The sequence below is a fragment of the Pseudochaenichthys georgianus genome, chromosome 20 (assembly GCF_902827115.2).
Source record: "Pseudochaenichthys georgianus chromosome 20, fPseGeo1.2, whole genome shotgun sequence".
Taxonomy (NCBI): domain Eukaryota; kingdom Metazoa; phylum Chordata; class Actinopteri; order Perciformes; family Channichthyidae; genus Pseudochaenichthys; species Pseudochaenichthys georgianus.
In genome coordinates this window covers 1,635,974-1,650,143 of record NC_047522.1, presented here as the reverse complement: position 1 = coordinate 1,650,143, position 14,170 = coordinate 1,635,974, and the positions used below count along the sequence as shown (strand labels likewise).

The 14,170-nt window shown below is 44.5% G+C and overlaps 1 protein-coding gene across 1 annotated transcript in view; it reads right to left on the bottom strand.

The window, feature by feature from the left end:
- Nucleotides 1-14,170, bottom strand: part of pola1 (polymerase (DNA directed), alpha 1) — a 92,314-nt gene that overhangs the window by 11,212 nt on the left and 66,932 nt on the right. The window contains exons 35-36 of the mRNA XM_034109021.2: nt 8,124-8,240; nt 1,746-1,845 (exon numbers count right to left, since the gene is read on the bottom strand). Of these exons, the coding sequence (XP_033964912.1) occupies nt 1,746-1,845; nt 8,124-8,240 (217 nt within the window). The remainder of the gene's footprint in view (nt 1-1,745; nt 1,846-8,123; nt 8,241-14,170) is intronic.

The following is a 14,170-nucleotide window of genomic DNA, read 5'->3' as shown; positions in this document are numbered from 1 at the left end:
ATAATGTAATATAATACATTATTTTATATATATATATATTATATTTATATAGTTACAACCGGCCCTTTGAGTGCAACCTTTATGCAAATGTGGCCCGCGATGAAATTGAGTTTGACACCCCTGCTTTAAGGGTTTCCAAGACGTTAGGGATATCAAAATGATCTTGCGGCAGGAAGTGAAATGTCTGATTCCTGAATTATTAACAAGATGCTAAACGTGTACTGTAGTATACACATGTACAACTCTATTACTGCGTTAATAGTGTACTGTGTTACAACTATCACTGCGTCTTTATTGATTCAACTGCAGACAATTCATTGCCAACCTTTCCGTCTATCAAACGGCTAAAAAGGCAAAACGCAACATCTTAAAATGTCTTGTTTTGCTGATTTGAGTCCAAACACCCCGACGCGTTTAGTTTGGAATGATATCTAACCTCTCCATTTAAACACCGGACTCTAAGGACTCCCGGTTCCTGCTTGAACATCCCAGAAACAAAATCATCAATAATCCCAAAAAAAAAGTAAGCAATTATCTTTCCGTCGCCTTTTCCGTTAACCATTTCAGCGCCGACGGCGAGGCGCGGAGTGAGAGTGGAACTGCGGGCGCAGAACAAAAACACGGCCAACAACAGGAACGTAAAGAAAGGAGGTTTAAGAATTGATTGGCTATGATTTCTTGCATCTGGGCGAAGACAGAAATAAAAGAAAGCAAAAATGGAGGCTATAATCATGTTAGTACCCCCCCCCCCTCCCTCCATCTTCCGAGTGGTCATCTGTTGATTACACGTTATATTTACCTCCGCTGTCTCACCCTTTCGCTGCCACACACAATCCGACAAATTCAGGCATACATACATAAATAACATACATAAATATTTAATCAAATAAATAAATCACTCGGCCCGGCGGCCCTTTCTAATCAAGTGACATCAATCAGGGGGAGCATCGGGTAAAGAGGCTTCGCGGCAGACGCCTTGTGAGCGCTGGAGGAGCGTCTATTTGAGTCCAAGGGGGGAAATATACGCTCCATGTCCTCCATGGAGAAGGGCTATCCTTTCGTCAGCGCGCCCATTACTCCCCCTATCATTTCCCCAAATCTAAAACCTGTTTTCAATCAACACAGCCAAACGAGTGCCTGTCCAAGAGAGGCAGAGAAGGGGAGAACGCGCTGGAGATGGACAGAGAGGGCGAGGAGAGAGGGAGAGCGATGGAGGGCTCTCTCCTTCTTTCTCCCAGTGATTGGAGCGTTTTGCATTCGGTATGTGTGTGTGATTGAATCCGTCTCTTAAATTAGGGCTGTCGACTCGAGGAGCTGAATGTGCTTAACCCGCTCTCGCCGTATCCAATGCACCGCTACTTCTGTGTGTCTCAGTGTGTGTGTGTGTGTGTGTGTGTGTGTCACATCATTGGTGAATACTTTAAGTGTAGCCTGGGTAAAAGGTTTACGTTGAGCCATTGATTGCTAATGGTATGTTGTGTGTGTGTGTTTGTGAGGAAGCATTGTTAAGGCATCAAAATTCAAACTTCAATAGCTGCTGTAGTAACTTGATTTCTGTTCTGGAGGCGGAGCCACAGAATGCAAAAAAAAAAAAATGAATAAAATAATTGTTTTTTTAAAGCAGGCTTGTTTTAACAACCGCACACAACTTTAACCACACGGAGAAATGCTTCTGAAGGTCAGGTCAGTACAGTAACTAGCGACATGTGTGTGTGTGTGTGTGTGTGTGTGTGTGTGTGTCTTACTTCTCTCTTTATCGCCCTGCAGCACTTTAGCCACTGCATGATCCCAGTCGAAGATGAACCTGTAGAAGCACAGCTGGTTGTACAGCGCCTTCTCCGAGTACTGAGGAGAGAACACACACAACCAGGATCAAAACACCGCGACACCGTCGGATAAATATTACAGTACACTGAATGGAATGTGCGGTCGTAACGGAGAGACTGCATCTGATGTGAACATGGCCGACAAACAATCCAATTGAAGGAATAGTTAAGGGGGCTTGTGTGAGTGTGTCCCCCATAGTCATGAAGCTAAGACAGACCTTCACACACATCAGTTAGCGTTCATTTAGCTGGCTGTCCTCTTTCTGCGACTTAACTGCCGTTTCCACAGCAGGTCAAACCGGCTCTCGCGACTCAACGTTAATTCCACGAGTTACATGACGGCAAATGAAACTTGGCTGCCGTCTGGTTGTGTGTCCCGAGTGTGAATTCACCGTGCGCTATTCTTACGCCAACAGAGTGGGACTTCACGTCTGTGTCAGCTCCGTGTGTAACAACACGTAGCTTAATGAGTATCACAACGGCCTCCGAGTGTTTTCACTTGTTAACAACTTCAAATATGCCAAGAGGTCAGATTCCATTCAAACGCCTGACGATAAGACGAACACAAGGAGGTTGTTAAATAATGCAAAATATTATTACATAGTGGCCATAATCTTGAATTGCTACAGTGAACGCAACACTTCTGTCTTTGACACACACACACACACACACACACACACACACACACACACACACACACACACACACACACACACACACACACACACACACACACACACACACACACACACACACACACACACACACACACACACACACACACACACACACACACACACACACACACACGTTGGTTACAGTTAGTGCAACAACAACAATGCTACTAATCCGTTTAACTTCCTGCGTGTACATAAGTAGGTTATTAATCCCTGTTATTTTAGAGCGCGGAGCCCACGGCAGGGCGGCAGATTAATGAACTCTGTTTTCCACGTTGACAAGCCGGTAGAGAGGGAACGCGACCGCAGAAATGCGCTCTCGACTATTCCTGCCCGAACACATCTCCCTTCCTCTGTGTGACACGGCAAAGCAAGAAAACAAATTTGCTTGCTTTGTTAATCTCCACTGCAATTAACCGGAGCCACACGACAGCCTGCCAGCGCGGGGGAGAGAGAGAGAGAGAGAGGGGAGGGGGAGGGAAAGAGAGGAGGAAAGGGTAAAGATACAGAAAGAAGATGGAGAGACAGAGAGAGAGAAAGAAAAGAGGGGATCAGGCCTGAAATACCCTCCCTCATAATAGTTTGTTGTGATAAGCCATTGTGAGAGAGGCATGCGAACAGCCGAGGCTGTCAATTTGATTAGCCATTATACTGCATGTTTAATTGCAGTTATTGGCTCGTCATTTCCCCGCAACGCTGGAGAGGGCACGCTAAGCCCCGACCCCACACTGCCATCAGGTGTGCGCCGAGTGCTTTATTATTACCGCCAGGAAGAATCCCCTGACAATTCCTGTGTGTGTGTGTGTGTGTGTGTGTGTGTGTGTGTGTGTGTGTAGTGAATTTGTGTGCACCCATTATACCTGCCAATCGGCAATGTGCGTAATTATAATTTCAGTTTTTACTGCTGTGGCGTAATCAAGTGGCAAGAGTATGTAATGCAACTAAATGCAAACTATGTGATGTGTGTGTGTGTGTGTGTGTGTGTGTGTGTGTGTGTAAATGTGTTTAATGGCTCTCTAGGGCTGCCCAATTGGCACACACAGCTGTTGACCGTTGATGCACGGCCTAGTCAACAACCAAAGCATGCACATCCCATAATGGAGCCTCGGTTACGGTTGCCAAGGTTGAACAAGCTCGATTGGCACAAACGCTGCACACCACTTCTTCCTCTGCACACAAAACACACACACACCCAAACAATGTAATGCTGATTGTGGGCGGGCCTGTCGCTGCACACTGATTGATTGACAGGTGTCAGAAAGGCGTGGCTAAAATGTTACAGGGTTGTTATTGAATTTAGAGCCCCTCCACCCCACCTCACACACACACACTGCAACACACACACACACACACACACACACACACACACACACACACACACACACACACACACACACACACACACACACACACACACACACACACACACACACACACACACACACACACACACACACACACACACACACACACACACACACACACACACACACACACACACACACACACACACACACACACACACACACACACACACACACACACACACACACACCTCGTCATTCAGCTCGCTGCTTTGTTCCTGCACTGACACCATTTCAATTTGCTCCACAAATCTGCAGCATTTTCAGCCTGACTGCCTAAGGAGCAAACCAGCTGTGAAATTGCCTCTCTTCGGGAGCGTCGGACCCCCCCCCCCCACATCGTACCCCTTGCTCCTTTGCCTCCCTCTTCCCTGACTGACTCCCCCTCTAACACACACATACACAGTTAAGAAAGAGGGGAATGTGTGTGAGGGAAGAATGGATGTATAGAATACAAGTAAGAAATAAGAAAAGGCGGCTAAATCTCACAAATTGATCAAAATCACCGAGCAACAGTTTGAAATGGCTCGCACAATAAAGCGAGCACTCAAGACTTCCTCGGAGTCTTAAAAACACCCGTCTCTGTCTTTTAGGACACACACACATCCGACCTCGGCAGAACTTTGGCACTATACCGTCGTTTAAGTACGCTGGCGAGGCAGTAAATGCAGACCCTGCGTCTCGGTGTGTGTGTGTGGGGGAATAGAAAAACACACCGAGGTTACCGCGGGTGGAAAAGACCGCGGGAAGATAATACGGCAGCAACAGAGGCACAAACAAGGCCTCGGCGTCACACTCTCTTCCGCGGCTAATCTGCGAATGGTGAAAGCTACGATATCCCACACACACACACAGCTGCAGGGAGCGAGGCAGACGGAGAGAAACAAACATACATCTCCCCTCAGCTGCGAGGCCACGAGGCTTTAAAACTCTTGAGCTTCTTAGATGCGATGAGCGTTATTGCCGGTTGTGGTAGTCACGCCGATCAGCTTCACAAGACACCATAATGAGTCAATATATGTAAATCTTTACTAGGCAAACACGGCGGGAAACAAAGGCATTTAACTGGTGCTCTCGCCCGCAAGCCTCCAGCGATTCAGCACCGGTAATTTCTCCCCATTGAAAGGCATAATTGCCCGCTATTTGAAGATATTCATGCTCAATTTTTGAAATTAATTTCAATTGGAGGGAAATGTAGAAATGTCATCTCCAGTGAAAGGGATTTGATTTCAATTATCCTCGCTCAAAGGACTGTGATTTCCAAATACACTTAAGCAAAATTATGACAAGAATTTTTGTTCGGCGAAATTCAGTGTTTAAAGAGCGATTAGGCGATAATGGGGCAGCTTTGAGCCGGCGGTGAATGCAGCCGTCTCCCTCTGAAAGGCACTCAATTATCTCTGATTGCTCCCGCTATAATGTATCAAATAGAGATACCTGCTATTGCCGTAATTTGTGTGAAAATTAACATGCTGCAATTTCCACTAGAGGGAAAAGGGAGCTCTAATGGGCGCCTGAGCGTACATCAATAAAACGAGGGGAGAAAAAGAGAGTGACAGAAAGGGAGGGTGAGAGGAGGAGAGAAAGAGCAAGCCAGGAGAATGAGTATAAGAGCTAAGGAGGGAGGGGAGGGAGAGAGAATGAAAAGAAAAGGAACCGCGAATAAAAGCGAGAAAGAAAAGGAAAGTCAGGACAGAGATCCAAGACACTGTGAGAAAAAAATAGCCCATTTGAGTTAAGCGCTGTGGAGGGAGGGGGGGGAGACGGAGGGAGAGACGGAACAGAAAGACATTTAATTTACTGAAAATATTACAAATTGCACCTGTGCATAACTCCCCCAAATTACCAACCAATCAAGGCAGAGTGCCTATTACTCTCCCATTACATGGAGATCAGATCACGCTCTGAATCCGTGTCCAGGGGGGGGAGAGGGAGGGAGGAAAGAGGAGAGGCAGCGTCCACAGCAATGCTAAATGTACCATGATGCAACAGGGGAGAAAAAGGGGGATGCAGTCACAAACAAGACGCTCCAAGTGTTTTTACTGCGGCACAAAGACGACCGCGAGTGATATCATCTTCATAATGGACAGAACAGGGGCTCCGTGAGGACGGCGGATGCGTCGCCTCGCCTCGTTGTTCCAGCTGACTATCCACCAGCAGCTCAAACCGCTATGAATGGCCTCTTGAGTACTTTGCATAATTGGCAGCAATTTAAAATGTAAGCTGCTGGGCTATTAATCTCCATGCACTGGCTTGATTCAGATAGCAGTGTTACCTAATAGTGAGAAGTCACTGTTGGTCTCGTGTGAATCGTGCCGTATCAATTCCTTCAGAGGGAAGTGTCTCTCCTCAGAGGACGTCAGGGAAGGATCCGCAACGTGTACGAGGGATGGAACGGTTACCGGTGTCCGTATGCATGTTTGTTTGTTCGATATCGTATAGCCTTAGAGGGCTGCGCCTGCACTCGTAGAAGCTGGGGTACCGCACGTAAATCAAATCAAGTTTTATTCATATAGGACATTTATAAACGATTTTTGGTCGAGCCAAAGTGCTGTACATATAATACGCCTACAGTAGAGACCCTCTGTCCTCAGACCCTCTGTCCTCAGACCCTCTGTCCTCAGACCCTCTGTCCTCAGACCCTCTGTCCTCAGAACCTCCGTCCTCAGACCCTCCGTCCTCAGACCCTCTGTCCTCAGACCCTCTGTCCTTAGACCCTCTGTCCTCAGACCCTCACATCGTACAAGGAAACACTTCCGGAGAAACCCCACAGTTTAAGGGAACATGGGAGAAACCTCAGGGAGAGCAGCAGAGGAGGATCCTCTCCAGGACGGACAGACGTGCAATAGATGCCGTGTGTAAATTGAAGAGATAATACATTTTACGGCGTATAGACCGAATGTTAGGAAATGCATGTGTCTGTAATGAGAAGATGAATCCACGAGGAAGCAGCATGACGAGACCCAAGGCAGGACCGCAGAGACGGGTTCAGCCACGACCCGAAGTCCAGTCGGGATAGAGGATCCACGTAACCCCAGTTTGTTTGCAGGATTATAGGAAAACTACTCGCCCAATTTTCATTCAACTTTAAGTAAGGGTGTACGTTGGACTACGGAAGAAGCCGTTTCGGGATAGAAGCACTAATTATCTTTTACTTGTGTTAATATTAAGAGACAGGACATGAACACAAGTAAGAAACCACGATAGGTAACGTCACACTGACTACGTCCACTTTTGACTTTCCTTTATTAAACATTGCTTACTTATTTGATATTTAAGTTTATTGTAAATTAAGGCTGTTATTTTACTGATCAATGTCTCTTTTAGTTTGAAATGCTGGTGTAATCATTAAAGGTCTGTCTTTTGTTGTTTTGATGTTGCATACTTCTATGGTATTTACTTTTTTATATGTTATCTTGACTAATCAATTAGTCTTTTGATGTATACAATGTCAGATAAGTGTTTCCAAAAGCCCTTAAATGTCTTGTATTGTCCACAACTCAGCCATGTTCAGTTTACCCTCATAGAGAAGTAAATACATCTTATAATATTCACATTTAAGAAGCTGAAATCACAATATATACATGTTTTTCTTTACAAAAACCCCAACAATTATGAATTAACGGCGATTAATTAGATAGTTGACAACTGATGGATAAGTCTGTGCAGCTCCACGTGTGGGCGTGCAGAGAGGAGCAGAGGAAGGGTGCCTGAGCGAGCGCAGGGAGTTAAATGTTTCATTCAGCCGCAGTTTAAAGTGCCACGGCCCTCAGGCACAGCAATGGCCGCCTAAGTGGCTTCAGTGACAGCAGAAATTGGCCTTCTGGTTTACAACCTGTCGCCACAGAGCCAGACACAGCAAAGCAGCCGAGAGGGGGGGAGGAAGATAAAGGAACATGACGAGAGTTAAGGCAAGGGGTGAGACATGGACAGAGAAATGATTGAACAGTCAAATTGAAAGGGAGAGTGTTTGTTTTAAATCCAGTGGTCAGGCTAACAAAGTGTTCATAAGACGACCTGTCACACACACACAGTTTCACACACACTCACAGGATGGTTATCGCCGTGTACATGTACGGTGTAACGTGATACTAATGAGTAATGTACAGAACAATGTGAGAGAGACTTCAGCTCCATAGCACCATCACCTGGACAAAACACTCAGAAACCAACAATGTGCCGAATCTGTGCCGTCATCTCAGCCTCAGAGACAGTGTGTGTGTGTGTGTGTGTGTGTGTGTGTGTGTGTGTGTTACCTCTGGTCTGAGCGTGGCCCTGGTGCAGGCGGGGCAGATGGGTCCGTGTCTGGAGAAGGCGATGGGCAGACGTCTGGTTCTGTTCATGCAGGCCTGATCCTCACACAGCAGCCATCCCTACGACACACACACACACACACACACACACACACACACACACACACACACACACACACACACACACACACACACACACACACACACACACACACACACACACACACACACACACACACACACACACACACACACACACACACACACACACACACCACACACACACACACACACACACACACACACACACACACACACACACACACACACACACACACACACACACACACACACACACACACACACACACACACACACACACACACACACACACACACACACAAAGTGTCAATATTGATAATGGATTAATCGCTCTTCTTATGCAAAGACAGCACACATTCTCCGTTAACAGCTTCTGACATTTGATGATATTCTGCTTTTCTCTCTTTGTACCGAATACGTGTTCGGGCTTTGTTTCCAAAAGTCAAGACATTTAGGAACATTTTCCCAGTTTTCAAGATGATCAAATCAATATATCGTCATTTCTATCCTTGCCAAGATGAGTTGAAAAACATCCATGACCAACAGACGGTCTCCTTTCAGTTTTTAATCTCGTTCCTGCTCAGGTTCGACTACTCTCAAGAAACCCAGAACGCCACAATAGATCAATCAATAGAGTAGAGAATAAAGTTTTAAGATACATTCTGCTGCATTGAGTCATTTCTTAATATCCTGTATGTGGTTTTTACAGCACTCAAACTCCACGACTGCGACGCCACTTTAAAACTTTCAAATTGTAGCTTACCCACGGCCCTGATGAAAACATCTCATCAGAGAAAACATTCAGCCGCCTTACGTGATTACTTATTTATAAAATGTGGCCGTTTATTTTGTTTTTGAAAAGAAAACTTCACCACAATAGAGTTTACATCTGACTTCACATCTCTCTTTACATGTGAATGTGTCTTTAGGGGGGGGGCTGGCTCGGTGAGTACTTGTCAGACGGGCAGAGCAGCGGACAGCTAAACGGCAGTAGTTAGGACCCCCTGTGGTGAGGCGGTGACCCTGGGCAGGTGCTGTGGTCTCACCCTCTCAATCTTCGGTATTCTTCGAGCTCCTGCACCCCCCCTTCTTCTTATTCCCTGTCATTACTCAGGGGGTTTAAAGAGGAGGGGGGTTAATGCCCAACTAATGACAGAGCATAAGACCCACCACCATCATTCCCCCCCCCCAAAATCTATGTATCCTTCCTCCCTTTCATTCACTCAAAATAAACCCCCTCAAACCCCAAAGCACCTGTCTTTCTCCGCCCGCCCCCCACCCCTCTCTTATTGATTTCTATGTTCAGCTTTGTCTCGTCCTCTGATCAGTTTGTGAGCAGCAGCTGAAAAATAAAGATTGTTTTTCCTTTACAGCGAGCTCTACAGTAAATAACCACATCTCCCCGTGCAGAGGCCTTCCGTAATCTGTCCTATCAAGAAGCAGCAGCACAGAGCGGAGCTGGTTAAAGCAAACCTCCAGGGACCAATCGGAGTTTTAATTTAAGATTACACACAGATACATTTTACCCGCAGCTGTTTCTTGATTGTATGTAACTTTTTTCCAATACAAATGTTCAAGACTCCCAGTCCGTGACTTTTCCTGACAGAGAGTGCTGAGGAGCACCCTCTGTTGTTAAACAGGGCCAATATGAAGGCAGATTGAAAAAATGGCCATGTATACCCATTAGCGCCAGCGAAAACATAAACATGATGTGTTGCTATAGCAACGCCTGTTGTTTACTGCGGTTCCTTATAGATAGAGAGAGAGATAGATAGATAGAGAGATTGTTATAGAGAGATAGAGAGAGAGATAGAGAGAGAGATGGATGGATAGAGAGATTGTTATAGAGAGAGAGATGGATAGAGAGAGAGAGAGATAGATGGATAGAGAGAGAGATAGAGAGATAGATGGATAGATTGTTATAGAGAGAGATAGATAGAGATAGAGAGAGAGAGAGAAAGATAGATATAGAGAGATAGAGAGAGAGATAGAAAGATAGATATAGAGATAGAGAGAGAGATAGATGGATAGATTGTTATAGAGAGAGATAGATAGAGAGATAGATAGATAGAGAGAGAGAGAAAGATAGATATAGAGATAGAGAGAGAGATAGATGGATAGATTGTTATAGAGAGAGATAGATAGAGAGATAGAGAGAGAGAGAAAGATAGATATAGAGATAGAAAGATAGATAGAGAGATAGATAGAGAGAGAGATAGATGGATAGATTGTTATAGAGAGAGATAGATAGAGAGAGAGAGATAGATGGATAGATTGTTATAGAGAGAGAGAGATAGAGAGATAGAGAGAGAGAGAAAGATAGATATAGAGATAGATAGAGAGATAGATAGAGAGAGAGATAGATGGATAGATTGTTATAGAGAGAGATAGATAGAGAGAGAGAGATAGATGGATAGATTGTTATAGAGAGAGAGAGATAGAGAGAGAGAGATAGATGGAGAGAGAGAGATAGATGGAGAGATTGTTAGAGAGAGAGAGAGAGAGAGAGAGAGAGAGAGAGAGAGAGAGAGAGAGAGAGAGAGAGAGAGAGACAGACACTTTGCACATAACTCACGGTAGCGATCTTTTATACTTCATCCACAGATTCCATTGGTATAAGTTTCATCACTGCGATCAAAACTCCCTCTAACCCCGTGTTCTGGAACGATGAATAGAATAACTTGAAAATCAATGCATTCTAATGGCGGGTACATTCGACCCGTTGGCGGTTTCAGGTATACAGCGACCCCTGGCGCGCTCGTGTTAAGTCCGACACCACGTTAGATTTCATTTAGCCGACGGGTAAATCCAAAAAACGACGAGGATACAAACTCAAAAAACGTCTTTTAACTTTGACAATTGTGTGCGTGTTGTGTGTAATGGCAGAGGTGCAGTCGAGGGGGTTTCAGTCAGCAACGGAAGGTCAAGACCTTCAGCCGTCCTCATATCAAACGGGAACTTTATGGTTCAATCTAAAGAAGAATTGACGAACTGACATCAACTTCAAAAATACATCGTGACCTTGATGTCAGCAGGTCAGGCGTTCAGCGGCTGCAAATAGGCTCATCTGTGTGGCTAAACATCGTGCTAACGGTGATCGTTGGGACTCGTATTAAAGGTGGGGTAGGTAAGTTTGAGAAACCGGCTCGAGATTGCTAGAATTTGAAAATACACAACCGGAGAAAATCTGCCACTTCCTCACAGAGCCCCTCCTCCAACACACACGAACGCGCACATGACCAATGAGGGCACGAGATCAGTTTGTGCCCCGATGGAAGGCTGACAGGCAGGTAGGCCATCCAATCGGATTGGTTGTACTTTTTACAGTATTACGGCTTCTACAGATGACATTTTTTTATGGATTTTTTGTCAAAGCACTTCAGATATTCATTGCTATCGGGATGTTAAGAGCATTCCATGGAATATAACAAAAAGTGAATCTCGAGCCGGTTTCTCAAACTTACCTACCCCACCTTTAAGGCCTGTGAAAAAGTCTGCATGTGGGTTTGATTCGATCAGGTTCACGGCGGAGTTCATTGCAGATCGAGTGAAATCTGAAATGTTCTGTTGTTGATAATGCAGTTTGGCGGCTAAAACAAACTGTTTATATTAAATTACTCCTGTCCTAATTAGTCTACTGTGTCTACTTTCGGTAAAACACCGACTGTGGAGAAGCACTTCAAACAACCCAACATCTGCACGATCCCTTAAACACATATCCAATAGAGCCGTCTGCTAAACTGGCTCATTGTGTACAGGAGATAAACCTTTCAAACATAATCTGAGAGCAAACTGCACATTACACTGTAAACGTGTTGCTTATTATGCAACAGGAAATGTGAGGCCACACACACACAGCCAAGGACACACACACACGTCCCAAATCAATTAGAAAGTCCCAGAGTTCACAGCTTTACCCACAAACCCTTGCTCCGAGACTAATTATCCAAACACCTCTGCTGCTCCGGTACAAAGAGCTGAGCATCATGGGAAATGAGTCTGATGAACACACACACGCGGGACAATGGAGGAGGGAGATATGAGAGCGGGGTTTTAAACACGCGGCAACATGTTTGATCTTTTATTTGTGTGCATTTCTTATGACACAAGCCTTGGCACACACTGCTGTTCCCATGGGGGAGACACACACACACACACACACACACACACACACACACACACACACACACACACACACACGTTTGTATATCTCTTAGTGTGTCAGTTCGGCCATTAGCGCAAACATTTATAAGACCCACATAAAAGTGCTCAGGACTGACAGGGATGAAAGGGGGGGGGGGAGTTACCCACAATGCCCCTGTGCTCCAGCACTGAGACCCAAAATCAATCCACTCAGAAAAATAAGAACTAAATTGAGATGAAGTTTAGCAGCAGTGCTGTGCGAGCCTCGCAGAAAAGGAGGAGCACATGAGGAGCGAGGCAGCAGGGTGAAACATCTAATTGAGGCATGTTTCCGGCGGGGGGGGGGGGGGGGGGGACGTGAGAGAATAAAGGCTCATAATTGCATAATTAGTGCAGTGGATACCTGGCGCACTGAATGCAGACGTCAAAAGAGTTCCACATCCTTTAAGCAAACAGAAGGAGGACCAGGCCACGAAACCCTCTCCTCGTCCGCGTCGCGGCTTGAACTCTCACCTCGACCGAAACCTCCTTCGGTTCAACTGCGGAAAAATAACCTTTCCGTTTATTCTCCAGTGCCGCCGTCAGTGACCCTTGAACGACGGCTTGGCACTGAAACGATTAGTCCGTAAATCATTAAGTCGATAAGTCAGAATTAATTGACAACAACTGTGATAATTTATGTATTAATCAAGTCGAGTCGAGTTTATTTATGAAGCTCGTTTCATTCATCCAATCAAGTCGTTTGTCGAGCAAAACACTCGCTCTGCAGTGTTGGTCACACAGACTCGAGGGAGTTCCCCACTTCTGATATTACACAGACTTAACAGTTCATTCATTGAAACGACAGATTAATTAACAATACAAACAAATTCTTACAACGCAGCGACTCCACAAACAGTACTCGCTAATTAAATCAAGTAAGTGACAGGAAAACTTATTTTTTATTTTATTTAATCTAAATCTAAAAGTGTATTTATTTATATTTTTAAGTGTTGAAATGTTCTTTTTTATTAATTTTATTTTGATGTTTTCATTTCCCTCTCTGTAAAGTACTTTGTTTGGATAAGTGTTTCTTTTAAAAGTGTATTTATCAATACATTTATTAACATTTCACTTCTTGCTAATTGGGCTCGAAAATGCGTTATTTTTAAATTATTATTTTATTACAGTATATAGAAACTGCTTGTGTGCGCATCCACAAGTATTACTGTTACTATTCTTTATTCCCTTATCTATACATTTTCTTTTAATATTATCTTCTATATTACTTTTACCTATACAGGTATCTATCTTATTTATTTAGTTAGTTATTTATTTTACTAGCTAGGACCGGGAGGGAGGGAGAGGGGAAAAATAAATAAAAATATTGACGGTATAAATGTAAACTCGTTGTGCCTGACTCAATAACAAAAACAAAAGCGAAACACCGTGTCTTTATATTCATTAACTAGTCCAAAAAATGTCCGAAAAGCAACGATTCGGGACATTTTGTAATTGTTTGAAAGAAGAAAGACAAAAAAAATCTATTATGCAAATAGACGATTAATATTCTGCTAATCTGCGAATCATTTCAGATGCATCGTCAGTGAAGAGGCCTCTCTGACATGACTCCTGTAGCAGAGGAATCCACCTGCCCCACACACACACACACACACACACACACACACACACACACACACACACACACACACACACACACACACACACACTGAATAGGGCTCAAATGGTTCCACTTTGTACCTCCTCCGCTTAATCAAAGCTTCTCTATTCAACAATTTGACCTTTTGTTCAAAACAGGATTATCA